Source organism: Vulpes lagopus, chromosome 8 (genome assembly GCF_018345385.1).
Source record: "Vulpes lagopus strain Blue_001 chromosome 8, ASM1834538v1, whole genome shotgun sequence".
NCBI lineage: Eukaryota > Metazoa > Chordata > Mammalia > Carnivora > Canidae > Vulpes > Vulpes lagopus.
The window spans coordinates 65,553,469-65,576,574 of NC_054831.1; the positions used below are offsets into that span (position 1 = coordinate 65,553,469).

The 23,106-nt window shown below is 37.1% G+C and overlaps 1 protein-coding gene across 5 annotated transcripts in view; it reads right to left on the minus strand.

The window, feature by feature from the left end:
• ARHGAP21 (Rho GTPase activating protein 21) overlaps nucleotides 1-23,106 on the minus strand; it is a 146,846-nt gene that overhangs the window by 61,973 nt on the left and 61,767 nt on the right. For all 5 annotated transcript variants that reach the window (XM_041765522.1, XM_041765521.1, XM_041765519.1 and 2 more), the window contains exons 3-4: nucleotides 18,813-18,992; nucleotides 18,513-18,537 (exon numbers count right to left, since the gene is read on the minus strand). In XM_041765522.1, coding sequence (XP_041621456.1) covers nucleotides 18,513-18,537; nucleotides 18,813-18,992 — 205 coding nt within the window. The remainder of the gene's footprint in view (nucleotides 1-18,512; nucleotides 18,538-18,812; nucleotides 18,993-23,106) is intronic.

Here is a 23,106-nt window from a genome sequence, read left to right on the forward strand (position 1 = left end):
CACATGGAACAGTGCCTGGCACACAGTAGACGATCAATGAATATTTACTGCTGACTTACCAAATTACAGCTCTGGCAAATGTCAATAGTAGAACTGCCCAAAACCAAGTAAGAGATTTGTTTTAGGAACAAAGTTGCACTGCAACTGACCTGTAGAATCTCCCTCAAACAGTAGATGGGGCTACTTAATAGTGGCCACTTAATAGTAGTTTGAGTAAAGTACCGCTAGGTGTCAGACACGAGTCAAAATTTTCTGGCATGATTAATGACTTAGGCAAGACAGACTCTGGAAGAGTGTTATTCATTCAACAAATATTTACAGAGCTTGTAAATGTGCCAGGTGCCGATTATCTTGCAATGAGCAAAACAGTCCTGGGATCTGCCCTCTCGAGTATTTGAAGTTTATGCAGCATCATTTCTCTCTCTCTCTCAAGTTTCAGGAATTTCACCAAGTATGTCTCACGTGTGGATTCACAGCCCTGCCATTCCTGTTGTGCTGGATTTTAACTTCTCCCAAACCCAGGAAAATTTGTTCCAGTGTTCTAACCACCAGCAACTATCTTTCCATCTCTGACCTTACCATCGCTGGACCCCTTAACGAATTCCACTTGGTTCTTGTTTTTATCAAGATCTTCTGGGGCACCTGGGTGGCTCAACAGTTGAGCAGCTGCCTTCAGCTCAGGGTGTGATCTCAGAGTTCCCGGATCAAGTCCCACATCGGGCTTCCTGTGTGGAGCCTGCTTCTCCCTCTGTGTCCCTGCCTCTCTCTCTCTCTCTCTCTCTCTCTCTCTCTCTCTCTCTCATGAATTAAAAAAAAAAAAAAAAAAAAAAAAAAGACCTTCCATTTCCTTTAGCCCTCCCTATTCTTCAAGATTTGTCAGGCTCCCTCCAGAAATCACTTTCTTTCTTACTTACTAAGATTACCCACGGACCAATAATGCAACAAGATTCACCAACAACTTCAACTTCCTTCCCTGCCCCCTGACCTTCCAAAGCATTCAGCTTGCCAATCTCCAACTATGGAGAATTCCATCCATGCGCCCACTCTGTTCCTCTTCTTGGCCTACTATTTCAGTTGAACAAAACTGCAAATCCCACAACCCACTGAATTATAGTTTCTGAGTTCAGCTAAGTTCTCAATACGGCTCACTCAAGTCTCTTGCTTATGTTTTAATTCCCATTCCTTCAGATTGCTGTTCCAAACTTAATGAGCTTCTTGAACTTGCTGCTCCATCCTGATTTCCTCACACTATCTGGATAACCTTTTCTTTTATGGCACAGTACACTTCAACTGTTGTATCCTGATTTTTTTTTTTTTTAATCTTTGCCCATCCTTACTTCCTTTTGTTTTACCTTAAGTAAGGATTTAGTCACCTGCTTCCCTCAAGACTGTTTCCTTCACGGTCTCCTCTCATGTGTAAAACTTCAGTCAATCTCTGTTCTTCCCTTCACTGGACAGACATACATATTCTCAGAGACATACAGTAGCTTCCTGTACTTAAAAGAACAGCAAAACTTCTCCCTGTCCTTCCACATAGCTACCATCTCTTATTTTCCTTCCCTTCCTTTTCATGCTTTTGAAGAATAGTCCATATCATATCCTCATTTCTTTACTTCTAATTCAGGGTTCCTCCAACACTGACAAGTATCCCCTTGGGGATACAAGCAAAACTTCCCACCCACCCCATTCCCATCCTCATTAAGTTTCCCTGCTCTAATTTATGTTCCAACCCACGATACTTGGTTTCTGTATCCCCTCCGCTCACTCTACTGAAACTATTCTCAGTAACTTTACCAGTGTGCTGCTTGTCAAACTGGGTCCAGCAGTATCCTTTTTAGTCTTCATCCAAATCTCTATGCAAAGGATAGTTATCTCCTCTCCCCTTAAAATGACCACCTCTTACTTAGCAGGTCAGCAACTCCTCCTGGTTGTCTTCACCTTCCACAACTTATTCTCAGACTACCTTTCTGATTCTTAGATGTTTACCTTCCATAGGGCCCTATCTTTATCCTCTGTTTTCATGCTCTCTGGGCATGGTTTCATTTGCACCTAGGACTTAATCAGCGCATATATAACAATGACTTCCAAATCTATTTTCAACCCCACCTTTCCCTATGGGATCCACAGCCAAATTTTTAACCAGGTACTGAACATTTTACAGGCATCAGAAATGCAACTTATCCCAAACTAAACCCATTTCCTCAGAGGAAGGAGGCAGATATGTTCCCCCTCCAGAATCCTGCAGCTAATGGTCCCTCCATCTATCCACTCATTCATGCCAGAGAAGCTAAGCATACTCCTCCAGAAATCATCCTTACTTGGTGACATAAAATTCACACTCAAGTCCCACCACCAAATCTGGGCAGATATAACTTCCAGATATCTCTGAAATCTATTCTAGAACACTGGTCTTCCTTCCTCCTGATGATATCCTATTCACCTGTCAATAGCGCAAAGGAGGGCAGCCCCGGTGGCGCAGGAGTTTAGCGCCGCCTGCAGCCCAGGGTGTGATCCTGGAGACTGGGGATAGAGTCTCACATCAGGCTCCTTGCGTGGAGCCTGCTTCTCCCTCTGCCTGTGTCTCTGCCTCTCAATCGCTCTCTCTCTCTGTGTTTCTCATGAATGAATGAATGAATGAATGAATGAATGAATGAATGAATGAATAAATAAATAAATAAATAAATAAATCTTTAAAAAAAAATAGTGCAAAGGACATCCCACTTAAGACCCCCTTCCCTGGTGCTTAGATGATGATTCCCTGTTCCCTGTGCAGTGGTCCTGCCACAACTGTACACACCTCTACTGTTGCATGTATGTAATTATTCTACACTTTCATCCTCCATCAGAGTAGGGGCTTCTTGAAGCCAGAGCCTTTATTTTACATATATGTTCTTTACATATATATACATTCCAGGAACGGTTTTGAGTTTTAAGCCAAAATAACAAAATAAAGTTCCTGTTCTACATTCCAATTGAGGCAGAAAATGTTTGACAAGAAATAAGTAGCATGAGAGATGGTGATAAGTGTTAGGGAGTATAATAAACAGAGCCGAGAAGGGGAGGAAGGGTGAAAGGCAGGGCTGTAATACTATTTTCATGATATGGTCAGACAAGTCCTCTCTAACAGGTGACATGTGAACAACTACCCGAAGAAAGCCAGGTTAGAAGCCGTACTTCTCCCTTTCCAGCAATGAGATTAGTGGCTTACTTGTGGTAGTGACTCAACAAATGTTTGTTAAGTGAATGAATAAACAACAGGAAATAGATTTCTAGATTTAATATATGTAGCATTCATATACAAATATTTCTGTTCTGGAAAATTATGTTGAACTTCGAAAACAGGGACATAACTATCCCAATTAACTTATTAGCTGCATCTATGAACCACATACTTTGAATGTAGACTAGATGAAGAGCAATCAGGAAAAAAAAGGGGACTATCTGGCCAGATGGTGTCTGTGATCAAAGTCTTAAGTCATGCAGCAGCTGGGAAAAGACAGCTCAAAATCACCTAATTACAGGGTCACCTCTGCAACATTTTCTATAGAGAAGTTTTTCCAGAGAAAAGCCTAGAACATTACTACTACCCCAATTGTGTACTTTCCTAGACTTTTTCACCTGAATAGCCCTATTTCTAATTAGCTGAGACTCTAGATTTCATATTTATTTTTAGAATGCTTTTAGAATGCTTCCAGAAACTTTAAAAATTGCATTGATTGTCTTGACTACCAAAGTAATTTCATGCCTTTCAAAGTCTTAAAACCAATTCCAAAAAATTGGATTTCTGACAGTGCCTACTTAATCCAATCAAATTCCTTTCATTTTAGATTACTGTAAAAATGGTTTCCTGGAACTTTTAAAGTGAAGTTAGATATATATTTTTTTATTTTTTATTTTTTTTCAAAAGAATTATTATTTTTTTAAAGATTTTATTTATTTATTCATGAGACACACACAGAGAGAGAGGCAGAGACACAGGCAGAGGGAGGGAGCAGGCTCCATGCAGGGAGCCTGAGGTGGGACTTGATCCCGGGTCTCCAGGATCAGGCCCTGGGCTGAAGGCGGTGCTAAACTGCTGAGCCACCCCAAAATAATTCTTTTTTGGGGCTGCCCCCAAAAGAATTTTTTAAAAGTTTATTTTTGCCTTACCCAGCAGATATCAACCTATCTTCTAATTTTTTTCCCCAAAGGTTTCATTTATTTATTGGAGTGAGAGAGAGCACAAAATGGGAGGAAGGGGCAAAGGGAGAAGGAGAAGCAAACTCCCCACCACGCAGGGAGCCCAACATGGAGCTCAATCCCAGGACCCTGGGATCATGACCTGAGCTAAAGGCAGACATTTAACGGACTGAACCACCCAGGTGCCCTGCCCTATTTAGTTTTACTTTCAAGTAAGCTCCACACCCAACATGGGTCTTGAACTCACAACCCCAAGATCAAGAGTCATATGCTCTACTGACTGAGCCAGATATATATATATATATATATATATATATATATATATATATATTTTAAACTCTCATCTAACTTAACCATCTGACCAGTGTATTTTACAAAACGGTTTGCCAAATTCCTACTGACGTTCAGGATTACAATATTTTTGTTACTGCTGCCTGAGCTTACACACTTAGTGGCTATGTCACATCTCTAAACTTAAAAAATGTCTGACATTTCATGTTAAAAGGGAGAGAGGTGAAAGAAAGGAAGGAAGGCAGGAGACAATAATTTTCTTCCTGGACAGCAGTGGTACAGACATGAACATGCTGAGTTGTGCAGCTTGGGGAAGAGTCATGTTGGAACAGTGCCAAGTTAAGGTTGGTTCATCCAAAGCATTGACTCAACAACATCTGAGTTACTACCAGGTACATACTAGGCCCTGAAAATTAAACAATAAAGGACAATTTCCTTCCTTAATGGTCTTTGTTCTTAAAGTAATACATAAAAACGCTGTTTTCATAAATACAATGAATAGTCTGGGTATGGAAGAAAATTTCAGTTTGCATACTCTAATACTAATTTTTGATAAGAAATATATTTGCCCCCTCTTATTTCTGCATTTTCCCATATCAGATCTGTGCTGCTGCCACCACCTCCCAGGATCAGGTGGAGGAGGAGGAGGCAGAGAGTCTCTGCTTGTTTATCACATAGCAGGAACAATTGCTCAGATTAACTGTCTCCAAAATATGAGTAGGGATTTTCCAGAAGAGAACAGAGTAACTGTGAAGCATCAAACAATCTATTTATTCCATCTTGTACAAAATACGCTTCCCAACATTTGGAGAATAGCTATCACTTTCATGCCTTCAGCATCTCTTTTGCAAGCCACAGCATCAAGTTCTTTCAATCTTTTCAAAAAATACACACCATAGTTTTAAAATTTATATATACCCTTGCTATCACTGTCCTTTATTTCTGAGGCTCCCCAGTGTTTTGACCATGTTCTATTTAATCAGAAAAAGATCCAGGACCCCTAATTTCCCATGTTTTCCTACCTATCAAGTGGAGAGGAATAAAATAAATATACTGAAGATAAGTTGTTAATAGCAAAATACAGAATCACTTATCTCTCTCTGTGTGTACACATGTATGCATGTGTATATTCATGTGTGTATTTGTGTGTATATAAGCTTATACATTTTTAGATTAGGAGACACTGCCCATAAGAGCAAACTACAAATAACTTGGTCTGATTTTATCTGATTTTATCTATATTGATAGGATATAAAGGTATTTCAATAAGACAATATATGGACAGCAAGTCTTTTATTTTATTTTATTTTTTGACAGCAAATCTTTTTTTTTTTTTTAGCAAATCTTTTAATAAAGTATCAATGTACTAGCAAATTGAGCTAGTACAGGTGAATGCATAATTTATATTTGAACCATAGTATATATATATGTAAGCCTAGCTGCTAGAAAATTACATCCCAAAATACTATTAATATCAATAATATATATCCAGACTGAACAGGAGTCCCTTCCACCCAGCAAGCAGAAGAAAAGCCCAAGTCCTATCTAGTTATGAATCTATTAAGAGATTGTCCCACATTAATAATAAGGGTAACTAGAAATAATGCTCCCACCAACCTGAAGGCTACCTAGGTGCTAAGCAAAGTAAGGGGGGGGGGGGGGCGGTGAGGAAACCAATCTCTAAGAAGTAGCTATGGACCAAACTTCAAATAGATTTGCAGCCTAAAAATATAATAACCTGGTTCTGTATAAAAGCAAACACCAATCTATTTGAAAACAACGTTTTCATCCTAGATCTCAAAAAATTCCCAGTAGTAGTTTTTGATGGACAACAAAGGCAAAATAGTCCAATATACAAAGCAAAAAAACCCCCCAAAGATCAAAGAACAAAACCCACCCTGAGCTAGAACCAGCAGAAAAACAAAAACAAAAAAGAGAAACAGATCCACAAAGACTCCTGATAGTAAAATTACCAATACAGATTATAAAACAACTGTTTACTATTTTTGAAAAAACTTTTTAAAAATCCTAAAAATGATAAAGAGAAAGCTATAAGAAGCAATCATGTATACTTTGGTGCCTTCCCTAAAGAATTTTTAACAATCAAAATTTAAAACCCAAACAGCTAAAAAGAAAATTATTAGATATATATTGAAAGAAATTATCTAAATGCAGCTTCTGAGAAAGATTTGGGGGGAAAAGGGAAGGAAGAGAGAATTTAGGAGCCATGGGGGACAGAATAAAAACATCTAACATTTGTTCAACTGAACCCCAGAAGAATTGAAGAGAGTACTGAAAGATAATATGTGAAAAAATGCTAGCTGAAAATTTTCTAAAACTGATGACAACCACCAACAGACACAAGAAGCTCAATGAATTATAAACAAGAAAAGCAAAAACAAATTCTCACCAAGACACATATACAAAAGGGCCAAACATGAAAGATATGGAGAAAATCTTAACAGCAGATATAAAGTTTGCCTTCATAAAACCAATACACCAAAATATGAATTAATAAGCAAGAATATAAGCCAAAAGAGAGTGGGATATTAACATCAATAGGTTAGAAGAAAACATCATCATAGAATTCTGTAGCCAGCAAAAATCTTTTCCAAAAATGAGAGTAAAACAAAGACTTTTCAGGAATAACAAAAACAAAAACAAACAAACAAAAAAAAACAAAAAAACAAAACAAAAACAAAAAACCCCAAGAGAATTGCAACATAACATAAAAGTAACCTGCAGGTAGGAGGAAGATTAGTAGAGTTAACATATCCTAAAGTCCATATATTGTTTCAGAGGAGAATAAAATATTAATTAGCACTAGACTTTGATAAAGTTGCATATTATGATACCACTAAAGAACCGCAATACATTATTTAATCTTGAGAGAAAAATATAAGAAATTCAAGATAAAACAGAAACTTCAAAATAAAGTAGGAAATTAAACAATAAATGTTATTAATTATATTAAATGTAAACAAAAATTTCCAAATCTAACAATGGTGAACTACCTTGTTTCAGAATCAACTCTTCCACCTATGAGCAACAACCAGAAAAGCTGGACGAAGTATAGGTAACATTCATGTGAAATATAGGTAACAGAAAGCCTCCAAGGCAAGAGGACTCAAAGGGATAGGATCTCAAAGAGAAGGAAGTCCAGAGAAGTGAGCTCAATGTTTTGCATGGCTTTTAACTGTGAGGTACTTTCTGCTTCCAAAGTAATGGCTGAGAGACTGATGAGCTGTATAGAACTTCCATCAATCTCAAAGGGCCAGGAGGACACAAATGGCTATTTGAGGCCAGACAAGGACGGTCTGGAAAACACCATAAGCTTTCAGCTTGGGTCTCCCAAGGAATTGCGTGAGTAGGGGGGTGAAAAAGAGAAAGCCCAGCCACATCAAGCATGCAGGTGTGCTGTACAGATTTCCTTCGAGAGAGAATCTGCTGTGGGGAACACAGCTGAGTGATAGCCCCAGCTGCCACTCCTTTAGATCCACCGTGGTCGCACAGAGGCCATATTTCCCTTTAGGGCACAAAGCAGGATTCTGCTCAAGGGCAGTGTTTTTTTGGGAGCTCCTCAGTGGCCTCACAGAAACCTCCTGACGTTGGGCTGCAGTCTGGCATCTTTCCTACCAAATCCTCCCTTCCCTCTCTTCTCTCACAGATGTCAGACCTGCAGTGTGGTCTGAAGTCTTCCCCTGCATCTTCCGCTCCCTTCTTCTTTATCCTTCACAGGCATTTCTCCCAATGAATCTCTGCCATGTCTAATGCTGTCTTGCCATCTGTTCCTGTCTTGGCATGGCATCTGTTTCCCAGAGAACCCAAACTATTAAACCAAACATCAGAAAAACTAAGGCCCACCTTTAGGTAAAGCCAATCCCTGCAGAGAGATGTAAAAATCCTAAATACAACACAAAACCAAACCTGGTAATATATGAAAAATATCATATAATATGAACAAGCTTGGTTTAGTCCAGTCATGCAATGTTTAACAGTTGGAAAAATAAATCAATATAATTCACTATATTAAGAGGCTAGAGGAAAAAAAAATAAAAGGTTTATGCCAAAAGATGCAGACAAATTCAACATTCATTCATGGGAGAAATACACTGTGTTCATAGATTAGAAGATTCAATTATTTCAAATGTTTTCAAATAATCAAATATTGTAATTAATACAAAACCAATTAAAATTCCAACAGATTTTTTTGTTAAGTGCAGAAACTGAAAAACTGATTCTAAAACTTTGTGATATTGCAAATGGACAAAAATAGCCAATCCAATTGTGAAAAACAAAACTGAAACACTTACTCTACCTAATAGCAACATTTAGTACGTGGTAATTACAGTAATTAAGATCACAATCTTGCTGCAGAGAAAGTGACCAATGGAACAGAACAGAGGTTGGCAAGCTGGGTGTATAAAAAGCCAAACAGTAAATATTTTAGGCTTTGCAGAATACATGCAGTCTCTGCCGCATATTCTTTTTTTAAAACAATCTTTTAAAAATATAGAACCGTTCTTACTTTGGAAGGTATACAAAAGTGAGGCACAGGCCAACCCCTGGAATAGAAGAAAGTCCAGAAACAGACCTACAGATATTTTATGATCAAGGTGGTATGACAAAGCAGTAAAAAAAAGTATAGAGTTTTCACTAAACAGTGTAGGGTTAGGGCAGCCCAGGTGGCTCAGCAGTTTAGCACTGCCTTCAGCCCAGGGCATGATCCTGGAGTCCAGGATCCAGTCCCATGTCAGGCTCCCTGCATAGAGCCTGCTTTTCCCTTTGCCTGTGTCTCTGCCTCTCTCTTTCTGTGTGTCTCTCATGAATAAATTTTAAAAAATCTTTAAAAAAAAAAAACAGTGTAAGGTTAAATGCATATCCATATTGGAAAAAAATTAATCTTGGCTTCATACTACATGTAAAATAATCATTACAGGTAAACTGTAGGTTTAATTGTGAATGATAACACAATAAAGCATCCTATAGATAACACAGGAGGGCATCTTTGTGATCATAGCAGAAAAAAAATTCTTAACTAGGACTCAAAGTATTGGCTGTAAAAGGAAAGACTGACAATTGGACTACATTAAAATTAGGAACTTGCCTTTATCAAAATTACTACAAAGAAACTGAAAGGCAAGTCACAGCTGGATACCTGATATAGATATAACTAATAAAATCCTCATCAAGAATATTTAAAGAACTCTTAAAAAATTATTTTTTTAAAAAAGGAACACTGATACCTAATAACCAAATAAAAAGTAATCATCTCTATAATTTTCAGGAAATTTAAATTAACCTATATTCCATACCACTGTACACCCACTAGAATGACTAAAATAGAAAAACTGACAAATATTAAATGTTAGTGAAGATATAGCACAACTGGGACTCTCACACCATGTGGCTGAGTATATACATTGGTCCAATAACTGAAAAACGATTTAGTGGTATCTACTAAATGTAACCATATGCATACCTATGACTCGGCAATGTCACTCTTGAATAGATATACTCACTAAAAATAAACACATATGTGCCCAAAAGTATATGGATAAGAACGTTCTACATCTGCATCAGTTGAAATAGCTAAACACTGGAGGAAAATCTAACTAAACTGTCTATGTCCTCTTTGTTTTATAGCAAGTTTAATGAGGTATAACTTACCTATGATAAAATTTACCCATTTTAAATGTTCACTTCCTAAGTTTTGACAAATGTAACCCATGTAACCACACCACAACCAAGATATAGTACATTTCCATCAGGCTGGAAACTTCCCTTATGTGCCTTCCCAATCAAGCACGAATTGGTTCAGATTCATCTTTCCTCTCCTACAAATGGAATCAGACAGTCTGTCTGATTTGTGCTTGGTTTCTTTCATTCATCAAAATGTTTTTGACAGAAAAACCAGGAGCAACAAAAGAAAAAGTACATAAATTAGATTTTATCAATATTAAGAACTTTTGTGCCTCGAAGAACATTATCAAGAAAGTGAAAAAACAATCTACAGAATGAGAGAAAATATATGCAAATCATGTATCTGATAACAAACCACTCTCTATACATAGAACATTTACAACTCAAAAATAAAAAGATAAAAAAAAAAAACCAAAAAGATAAACAACCTAATTTAAAAAAAAAAAAAAAAAGAGCACTGGATTTGAATAGACATCTCTCTAGAGAAGATACACAAGTGGCTAACAAGCACATGAAAAGATCCTCAACATCACTAGTTATTAAGGGAATGCAAAGCAAAACCACAATGAGACCCCACTTCACACTCACTAGGTTGGCTATAATTCAAAACTGGAAAATAACAGGCATTGATGAGGATGTGGAGAAATTGGGACCTTCATACATTGCTGGTGGGAATGCAAAAATGATGCGGTTGCTGTGGAAAAACAGTTTGGCAGTTCCCCAAATGTTAAACATAGAATTACCATAAAACACAGTAATCCCACTCCTAGACATATACCCCAAAGATTTGAAATCAGGGACTCAAACAAATACTTGCATACGCAAGTTCATAGCAGCATCAATCACAATAGCCAAAAGGTGAAAACAGTGCAAATGTCCACCGACAGATGAATGGATAAAAAAATTGTTATATACAAATGCAAGGAGGGGCACCTGGGTGGCTCAGTGGTTGAGTGTCTGGCTTTGGCTCAGGTCGTGATCCCAGGTCCTGGGATTGAGTCCCACATCATCCCATTCATGAATGAATGAATGAATGAATGCAAGGGAATATTATTCAGCCAGGAATGAATTACCAGTACCTGCCACACATGGACAAAACTCAGAAGCATTACACTAAATGAAGAAGCCATATAAAAAAGGCTATATAAAATATCCAGAATAGGTGAATCCAAAAGGACAGAAAACAGAATGAACTTTGGGGAAGGGAAAACAGTGAATGACAGCCTAATGGATATGGGCTTCCTTTTGGAGCAATGAAAATGTTTCGGAACTAGATAGAGGTGGTAGATGTACAATGTTTCATACATGTCCTTTAATTCTGTACTAAATGCCACTGAATTGTTCACTTTAAAATGGTGAATGAATTTCACCTCAATATAAGAAATGTTTTTGAGATTGATCCACCATGCTGTGTGTATTCCACTGCATGGATATACCGCCATTTGGTTATCTATTCATATATTGATGAATTCAGTTGAATCCAGTATTTATTTATTGAACAAGGCAACTATAAATACTCCTGTACAAATACTTCTGTATGCAAATGTTTCATTTATCCTTAGTAAATACCTATGAGTGCCCTTATCATTTCATAAAAATTAGTGAAAAATACCACAAGAAGTTCTATCAGTCATCAAGATGTAATAGGTACCAAAAATATAACCACATCAAAGATAGAAATCAGCTGCAAATATTAAAGCAATGGTGCCTTATCCTTCGGCTGAACAGACTTAAGCCAACAGGATGTGTTCAATCACGAAGATGAAGAAAATTTTAAAATAAGTATGAAATGCTAATATTAGCTTAGCTGCAACTGTATCTGAAAGTTGAATTAGGATTTTTTCATACTCTACATTTCAAGGGAACAGAACCCTCTTTCTTATACATTTTCAAGGATGAATTATGAGAGTATAGAATGTTCTAAGAAGCCACGGTAGAAACTGAGAGGAAACCCTAGAACTAGATAGCTTGAGTATGTAGTCTAATACTGTCCCTTGCTAGTTACTTAAACACTTCATGCCTCAGTCTCCTCATCTAAAAAATGGAGGTGATACTATCCAACCCAGAAGGTATGAGTTAATTCACACAAAATCCTAAAACAATGCCTGGCATTTTGTAAGTCAGCTGTCACCACTACTACCATACCTCCACTACAACAACCACATCCTCTTCCTCCTCCTCCTCCTCCAACTCCTTTATCATCATCATCGTCATCATCATCATCATTTTTACTTCCTAAAGTATCTTCAAGACAATGCCAGACACCTGTGGATGTTCTATTGAGCACTATTAAAAATTAATAAAAACATGTAACTATTTAGTATACTTACCTATCTACCAGAGAAACTCAAATAATTTAAACAATCAATACAGTTAAAAATGGGTCCCAAGGGGTTTAGTTAATGCCTAAAGATGTCAGCAGAGACCCATGAACTCACTTAGCATTGCTACATTTTAGAAATAATAAAACAAGCTTCTACTGCCCTACCCCCCACACTAGAGACCATGGACTTGCCCATAATAAGAATTCCCTCTTACCACAAATTTTCCATTTGTGTTCCATTTTTTAGTGGAACACATTTTTTAGTGTTATATTATTCTGAGGGAATAGGTTTTCTGCCTATTAATGGAAATCAGTGGCAAAAAATACACCCAATTTTCTCAGCTTTCCAAAATTTACCTCTTCATTAAAGGGAAGAATGATCTCTAAAGCATAGTGGGTATTGTGCAGCTGGCATAAAATGATGAAGTGGCCCAATTAGATTTTGCTCTCAGGAATTTCGAAGTATTATGATGTGAAAGGAAGGACAAACAAAGATACAGTGAGGGCTGTACCTTATACAGATGTCAGCTCATGAGAAAATCAAGTATAATCAAAATTAACTATGAAAGTCATGCAGATGCTCCAGTAAATATCAGAGTTTGGGTCTTTGGAAAGTCAAAGTCAAGACTTGTTGTTATTCTCTGCATTTAGTAGCTTTTTAAGTCCCCATTCTGGTGCCTGTGGCTCCCCAGGTATCCTGTCACTCTTGACACTGAATTTGGAGATATCCTGTTAGGTTTTTTTAGAATTAATACATCTGTCCTGAGGTGGTTTGGAGAAGTTTCTATTTCTTGCCACAAAAGGAGCACTGGTTAGAAAACTCAAACACAGTCTCAGAGCTGTTGTCAGAAACAATAACAATCACAAAATACAATTTTTTACTAGTAAGAAAATTTATAATAGTCCCAATTACTGTTTTCTACTATTAATGCTTAAATAAATTTTAACTCCAAAGTAGAAACCCAACAGTTACTTAAGTACCTACCTAACAAAATAATAAAGACATTGTAAAACACTGGAAATTTCCCTAGAATTAAACTAAGATAGAATTTTTTTACTCATGGAATAAGTAGAAAAGAAATAATAGTAATTACAAACTTTTAATTGCTTATTTTGATTATTTATGAATATTTTCTCCAGAGATTTAAGAGACAACAGGACATCAGCAAGACAGCAATTATCTACAATCAACTATTATCACTAAAAAATATTTTTCTACTTTAATGGCCTTTTTCTTATAAACATTATTTGTATCATAATAGAGAAAACTAATCAAGAAAAAATAATTTTAAAACACAGAACATTACATATATATAGTATATAAGAAATGTAATAGAATGGAAAACTTGGGTAAGGAGAATAATCAGAAAATTAAGTGGCAAAAAGATATTCCACTAAATTGCCAAAAGGAAAGAACACTACAACAAAACCTTTCAACTGTTTCACAGAATTTTGGCATTAAAACAGAATCTCTTAGGAGTTTGAATAAAATTCTGGCAATTACTTCCTCTCCAGTGGTTCTAGGCTTTGACTCAGACCATTACACTGGAGGCTGGGATTCTATTTCATTAAAACAAAATTTACATAAAAGGATTTCATAATCTCACTGTGCTTGAAAATAAGTTTTAAGAGAAAAATGAAACTGTATGATAAAAATCATAACATTCAGTTGAATCAAAATAATAACTAAATGTAGTATGTCCCTATATAGGTGGCATTCTCAAAAATGATCTATAAAGAAATTTTTTTCACATAAAATATGTTCTTATGATTGGTTGACTGGATGAGTGGAAATGGTATTACAAGTGCTATACTTTAGCTAACTAGGCTTCCATGGGCTAATCCATGACCCTGCTACCAACTAGAATGACAAGAGCTAAACTCGGCCCTAGGAGGCCAGAAAGCAAAAGACTAGTCCCTCCTTAAACACAATGAACTTTCTGAGTCCACTGCTAGCCAGGTATTCAGAATTGGATAATAAGTGATGATTGCTTCCATAAGATATTCAGGGCTTCTAAACTTAGGCTATCCCTGACTTTTATGTGAATTCTTTGTCCTTGGGCATTCACAAATATGGAACAAACTTCTTTATTTTAATTTTCTCAAGGCAGAGAAATACCACAGAATAATTTCATAACATATTAAATATACCCTATTTTATCTACTAATTCTCAACTTTACATAAGTCAAGCTGTTTTTTAAAAGACAGTATTATTTCTTTTAAAGATTTTTTTTTTTTTTTTTAAGAAAGAGAGAGAGAACCCACGCCTGTGAGCAGAAGGAGGGGCAGAGGGAGAGGGAGTTAGAGAGAGAGAGAGAGAATCCTTAAACAAACTCTACACTGAGCATGGAGCCTGATGCAGGGCTCAATATCACAACCTGGATATCATGACCAGAGTTGGAACCAAGAGCTGGAGACTTAACCAACTGGATCACCCAGGCACCCCAAAAAGAGCATTTTTAAAAAAGATTTTATGTATTTATTTGACCAAGAGACAAGGAGAGAGAGAGTGTGTGTGCATACAAGCAGGGGGAGCCGTAGCACAGAGATAGGAAGAAGCAGGCTCCCTGCTCTGCAGGGATGTGAGGCTTGATCCCTGAGCCCTGGGATCATGACCTGAGCCAAAGGCAGACAGACACTCAACTGACTGAGTCACCCAGGTACCCTAGATAGCATTATTTTTAAATAAAAATTAGGGAAGAAAAGTAAGTAAAGAAGAGTTAAGTGCAGATGAACTTCAGGGTTAGAAACCTGGTCTGGAAGTCCAGCTTTGTCCCTTAGTGGTGTGCTCCTGTATAAGTCATTTCACATTTTTCTCAGCCTTGGTTTCCTCATCTACAAAACAGGAATACTGTCTCACATCTCTCAGCATTATTATCAGTATTAAATAGGATAATAACATATACTATGATGCCTGGCATGGATTAAGTCTTCAACCACACGGTAAATATAATTTATCCTGTAATTACAGGGTATTCTGGAATGTCTCTGGCCTCTACCCACTAAGTACTAATAGCACCCCCCCCCAACTACTGCCAGTCACAACAACCAAAAATGTCTACAGATATAGCCACGTGTCTATGGGGAATAAAGCTGTCCCCAGTTGAGAAGCCCTTTCTTTTAAGAGACTGGACCTTGGGGTTTTGAAATCACCTTACACTGAAGATACATTTAAAAATAACCATATGGGGATCCCTGGGTGGCGCAGCGGTTTGGCGCCTGCCTTTGGCCCAGGGCGCGATCCTGGAGACCCGGGATCGAATCCCACGTCAGGCTCCCAGTGCATGGAGCCTGCTTCTCCCTCTGCCTGTGTCTCTGCCTCTCTCTCTCTCTCTCTCTCTCTCTCTCTCTCTCTCTCTGTGACTATAATAAATAAATAAAAAAAAAATTAAAAAAATAAATAAATAAATAAATAAAAATAAAAATAACCATATGAAGGAATGGTATTAAGGATATTATTTACTGTATTACTGTTTTCCATTACGAAGACAAGAGGGGAAATCTGTCTCAGGCTCACTGCAAACAGGATGTTGTTTTCATATGGATAATGTGAATCCTTAACTAATCCTATTTTCATTTGTTTTTTGGCCACTAGAAAAGCTCAAAAGCAAATTTAAAACCCAGTGTTAGGATCTACAGCACACATGTATGCACAGTAAATTTCCCAAATGTCAGTTTAATTCATTCTTTTTTCCACCACGAACTTTTTAATGTATCTTTATGATTTAATTAATTTATTTGAGAAAGAGAGGGCGCAACCGCACCAAGCAGCAGGGAGGGCCAGAGGGAAAGGGAGAAGCAGACTCCCCACTGAGCCAGGAGCCCTGTGCAGGGCTCAATCCCAGGGTCCTCAGATCATGACCTGAGCCGAAGGCAGATGCTTAACTGATTGTGCCACCTAGGTGTCTCTTTAGTCTTAATTTTTAATCTTACTACAATACCTGCATTTCTTCATGTGGACACAAACCCTTTTTCACATGAAATTAGGTATATATTAGTAAATAACATAGGCATTTAAACTATAATATTCCCCAGCAGATCACTCCTGACCTAGATTAGACCTGTTCTCTCTAGTCAAAGCAAATAACTAAACCTATTAACTTCAATGGGCTATGTCAGATAGGTAGTCTGCATAAAGTTTTAGAACTGTGTGTTTCAACATTTATTAGAAGTATATTTCTCCCAATGGAGAGTAGAATGAGACAGGCATGATATTCTAGATGCTGTGTGTCATACGCCATCCCAAGCACATCATTCTGCGGGGTAGTGGAAGACAGCGGATGATGCTGGTTTTGTAAGTTTTCCCTTTCCTCACTAACACTACTTCTAACCCAAGCCAAGTAATATTTGGAATTCACCCGGAGCCCCAGTGTATGGCAGACGGTGTCACAAGAGTGGCCACTCTTACACAATAGTGGCAACTATGAAGGGTCCTTCCTACCTGGTCCTACACTCACAGATGACTTTTGAGAATGCTAAAAGGGATTGTTTTCCTCTCATTTAACCCTTTAGCATAGCCATTCTAAGACCTCAAATTAGGTACACGTATTACAAAGCTTCATCAACCGCTGAGAGGGTGAATGGGTGAATGGATAAACAGGTGAGTGGATAAACAATCTGTGGTATATTCAAACAAGGGAAAACTACTCAGCAAAAAATAAAAAAGATAGCATATTAGTACCTATACATACAATGTGGTGGAACCTCAAAAAACACTACCCCAAGCCAAAGACACAAGAGAGTACACATTGTATTATTCCATCTGTAAGAAATTCCTAAGAGGCAAAACAGATCTACAGTGATGGAAAGCAGATTAGTAATTGTCTAGGAACAGCAAAGGGGCACAAGGGAACTTTATGGGATGATGGAAAGGTTTTTCTTTTTTATTGAAGGATATAGTTAACATACAATGTTACATTAGTTCCAGGTATAAAACAGTGAATCTATAGAAAGATTCTTTTTGGTACCTTATCTTGATTGTGATGGTGGTTTCACAAGTTACATATTTACAGAAATGCACCTTAATTATAACTATATACCTATCACAGGTGCTAACATGGTATTCTTGTTAAAAATGCATAACTTTAAACTAATGATGAGAAAACATCAGACAAGGCCAAATTGATGGGCATTCTACAAAATCACTGACTGGTGCCCTTCAAAGTGTTAAGAACATGAAATACAAGGACTGGCTGGAGGTGCTGTCACAGGCTAGAGGGGACTGGAGGGACGTGACAAGGGAATGCAATGTGGAATCCTGCAACACAGAAAGGACGCTAGAGGAAAGATTGGTAAAACTGAAATAAAGTATGTAGTTTCGACAGCGGCATCGTACCAATGTTAATTTCTTAACTTTGTTCACTGTACCCTGATTATGTAAGTTGTTGAACATTAGGGGGGAGTCAGATGAAGGACATATGGAAACTGTGCTACTCTGGCAACTATTTTGTCTAAAATTACCTAGAAATAAAAGTTTTTAAAATGAGTACATTTTATTGTATGTAAATTTTAGGTCTCATGTTCACATGAAATTAAAACAAAAATATGTGGACATTACTAAGAAATATCCCTATCCCCAGCCTGATTCTCTTTTTAAACTCATTACATATAATGCTTAAATAACATCAAGAAGACTCAAAATACTCTAGTTTTCAATAGTTGAGTCAATAAGTCTACTAGATAAAACACACAGCATTTCTTACCTACAAGAATTAATAATATATAACTAATTAAATAAAAATATCAGAATTAAGTTCCTAGAATCCTATATGTTCCCCCCACATAAATACTAATATATAATTAACAATAAAGTCATCACATGTTCAAATCATGATGAGACAATGGAATCCATAAAACTCTAAAGTCGATAGTAAGATTATTTGATTTCTAGAACTCTCACATCTAAGATTTATTATATATGTGGACTACAAAAACTGTACCATCTCATTTAATATTACTTAACATAAAGACTCGTAGAAAAACATTCAGAGAAAAATTAAAATTTTTATAGCATACCTCCTCTGTTGCCATTTTCTTCATCCTACAATATAAAAAAATACATCCATATATGAATACTTATTTATAAACACTAGTGAAATCACAGCAAGGTTCAACTCCATTCAAACGGCCCTCTCCCAAAACATGCCAATAATAATCTCATTAACAGTGCCCCTTGTCAGAAGGATGGAGCTTTCATACAGAAGATGGGGTTTGGGGGGGGGGTGGTGGGGGTTGAAAGGAAGACAAGACAAAGATAGGAATGGCATTGTGGTTTTTTTTTTTTTTCAAGTTACTATAATTAATTATTTCTCTTACCTTATATGAAAATTGAATTGCAGACTCTGGGGGATAAACAATAAAATGCCTTAATGTGAAACCAAAGCCTTGAGATGTTCTTTTCAACATGACTGTTTTGGGACCTGGCCAGGAGAATGTTTCATCTTCGGATGGTGATACAGTTTCACTTTGTTCTTTTCCATCTTTAGTTTTTGATATCTAAAATAAAAAGATATTTAAAAGTTAACTGGATAACTCAATATACTTCCTCACTTAGAAAAAAAATATATGTAAAAATCTAATAATCTGAGCTCTAGAGATACAAATCTAAAGGGAGAAAAAAGAACCATCTTCTTTGTATTACCAGAAATCATGCAGATCATCAAAAATTAATTTTTTTTTCTAGAAAGGAATGCTATAAAAGTCAATCAGAAGTGAGAAAGAGCTCTTGGAAATTAGAAATATAGTATCAAAAATTTTAAATGCAACAGAAGGAATGAAGCTGACACTATGAAACAAAAACTATGAAAGAAGAGACATGAAACTCTTACTGAGTAAGAACTCTAAAACTGGTATCAGAGAGTCCAACAGGAACAAAAGATAATTAGAAATTAATAAGCAGGACCTTCGAGTTCTGAGCATAAATTCAGTATTCACATAGATGATCCTTCTATTATCCTGGCCACCAAGTATCTTGATCTCCTCTACTCCACTCTTGGGTTTCATCAGCTCATAACTGAAAACCCTCTGCAATCTCAAAGCAAAGATCTCACTCTTCATTCCCTCGCATTCCACAGCTCTTCTAAAACTGCAACCTGGGCCTACCTCTCCCACCTCTTCCCTGTCCCTCACAGCCCCATGTTCTCACTTCCATCGTGAGCCAGCTTCATTCACTCCTTTCCCTTTCTCTGTACTTCCTCAAAGTCACCTGACAAAACCTACAGCTGGATAAATAATTAACATTGCCTACTCTGGGCCTGCACCTATGCAGTCAAACGTGAGTGGAAAGAAAACGAAACAAAGCAAAACTAAGCTGTTTTCACTCTTAAGTTCATAACCACTAACCTCAAGGGAGCCTTTTATATTGTCTGTCAATAATAATACAGTTCTCTCCATCCCATTCATGATGGATGACTATTTCAACCCTTCTCATCCAACCTCACTTATAGCTAATGACCCTGCTTTCTATTATACTGTAAAAACATGAGGCATAAGCTAAGAACTTAGTCACTTGCCATGTCTACCCAGCACCTGCAGCTGGGCCCACATTCTCCGCTTTCCTTCCTATTACAATCCTGCTCCAATGGCTTATTCTTCTAGGGCACCAACCCATGTACTATGTCCCTCTTAACAAAGATGTGGTTCCCGCAATTCGCCCCCCTTTCACATCATCTATTTTCTCTACTATTGTCCCCATTGGCACACACACATTTTGTAAATTCTTTAATTTTCATTTTTTTTTTAAATTTATGACAGGCACACAGTGAGAGAGAGAGGCAGAGACACAGGCAGAGGGAGAAGCAGGCTCCACGCACCAGGAGCCTGACGTGGGACTCGATCCCGGGTCTCCAGGATCGCACCCTGGGCCAAAGGCAGGCGCTAAACCGCTGCGCCACCCAGGGATCCCTAAATTCTTTAATTTTAAAATAACAACAGAATTATGGAAGCATGTAGCCCTCTCTAGCTGACAAAATCTGACAAAAGATTTGTAATGCCTACTAACTGAAACTCCAAAACACTACTGAGAGGTTAAAAGAATATCTAAATAAATGGAGAGATATACCATGTTCATGGTTCAGAAGATTCAATAATACTCTAATGTCAACTCCCCCAAAATTGGTCTAGAAATTCAATGAAATAGCAGTCAAAATCCCAGGGGATTTTTGTTTAGAAATTAGTAAGCTGTTTCTAAAATTCACTTTAAAATGAAAAGTATCCAAATAGCCAAAGCAAATATGAAAAAGAACAAAATTTGTGTATTTACAGTACAAGACTTCAAGATTTATCACAGAGCTACCATAATCAAGATTGAAGCCATCTGTGGAGACTGTGCATTTGAAGCTAATTTATCATAATTGCATTTTAGTTTATCCTCCATTCTAGGAGTTAGGGATTTTGATAGAAAGAGGGAGTAACAGCAAACATAAACATGGGAGAGTCTCAATAACTGCAAAAGTCACCATATGATTAGGTAAAGTTTGAAGGATAAAGGTTATTTTTCTGGGCTTAATTACCCAAATAGTTTAGTTAAGATTTAAGTGGTGACTGGATCCTCCTTTTGTGATTCAAATGAGAGAATCAGTTTATACATTCACAAGCCTCTCCCCCCAATTTATTCAGTAAATAAATATTGAGTACCTACTCTGTATCCAACATTGTTCCACCCAGTGAGGATACAAGAGTAAATAAAATATATATAATTTATTGTTTTCCAAGTTAAGCTTCTTATTTTGAGATAATTACACATTTACATGTGCTTGTCAGAAATAACACAGAGGGATCTCTTAATCTTTATGCAATTTCCCTCAACAGTAACATCCTGGAAAACTACAGTATATACCACAACCAGGGTAATGACATGGATACCATCCATTCAACTTATCCAGAGCAGTTTTACTTGTATCCTGTTTATGTTCAGTTCTATGCAGTTTTATCACTTGTGTAGGTTTGTATATTCACCACCAGTCAAGAGACAGAAGAATTCCATCACCTCAGGGTCTCACCTGTGGCCCTTTCAGAATCAATCCACTCTCTCCCTTCACCCCTCACCCAGGCCCTGACCTAGGCAACCACTACTCTTCCATATTTCTATCATTTTGTCATTTCAAGGATGTTATATACATGGAATAATATAGTCAGTAAACTTTTAGGACTGCCTTTTTTCACTCAGCATAATTCTCTGGAGATTCAGTGAAGTTGTTGCATGTGTCAATAGCTCATCCCTTTCATTGCTGAGTAGTACTCCATGGTATAGATGTACCCCAGTTACTTTAAAGGACATCTCTGTTGTTTCCAATTTGGAGCTACTATGTATAAATAGGTTCTGAACATTCATATACAGGTTTTGTGTGAACATAATTTCCATTTCTCTGGGATAAACATCCAAGAGTGCAACTGTTGGGTGATTAGGTAACTGCATGTTTAATTTTGTAACAAACTGCCCAAACTGTCTTCCAGAGTGAATATGCGATTTTACATTCCCAAGATGTATGAGTGATTAGTTTCTTTGCTTCCTCAACAGCATTTGGTACTGTCATTATTTTTTATTTTAGCCATTGTTATAGGTGCGCAGTGCTAGGTACTGTGACCATAATTTGCATTTCCCTCGTGGCTAATAATATACATCTTTTCGTGTGTTGCCATCTCATTATATAATTGTGAAGAACAAAAGACTCTCCAAGACATAAACAAGATCAATAAATGCTTTCATGTTACACATGGGGAAACTGAGACCCAGATGGGTAAGTGATTTATCCGAGATTACTGCTGGCTAGTATGGGGCAAAAATTAAAATCAAGGTTTCCTGAATCTGAGGCTAGAATAGCTCCCCTCTACCATATTATTTTTCATCTCTTTTACTCTGTAGTCAGCACAGATTCTTCTCCCCAGTAGCTCTTTGATCTAATTTATTACATTTTTATATTCCACTTTTCCTGCAGAACCCTGACTTTAGTACTTTAGAAATTATAGATGTATAAAATTTATTTTGAGTGCATTATTAAGACTTGGCCTCACAGCTCCCAAATACATTCAAGTTTTAATTTCTTTTCCTTTGAATATATATATAAACCTCTTATATTATGATTTCATGCTTGGAAGTTTCTGAAATAAGCCTACTATGTCTTGTTCTACTAAGTTCTTCACAAAAATGAAGAGGATGGGATGAAGAAGAATAAGCAATTTCCTTTTTGATCCCTACAAACTTTTAAAATTTCTGAATGCAACATAGCTCTATTATTCCATCTTCCCAGAACATCACACTGAATCCTCTCCAGCCTCCTATCTTTTTCCTACAGGATAGAAAGGAAGGTTATACTTCTTTCCACATAGAAAGAGAAGATGAAAAGAAATACACATATGTGCCTTCTCCACTCTTTCTTCTATTGAGCCACAGAGCCATTTGATCTGTTGCATTTTATAAGGGCAAAGCAGAAGCACACAATGAAGGACACAGCAGTTACAGATCCCTCCACTATGAAGACCCGTTACACATGCCCCTCACCATACTTCTCACCTCCCCACCATGAGCACAAATTCATGTACTAACGATATCAGAATCCAAGAAGTAAAGAGGTGACTAGAACAATATCAGTTAAATTCCTGTGGATTAAGA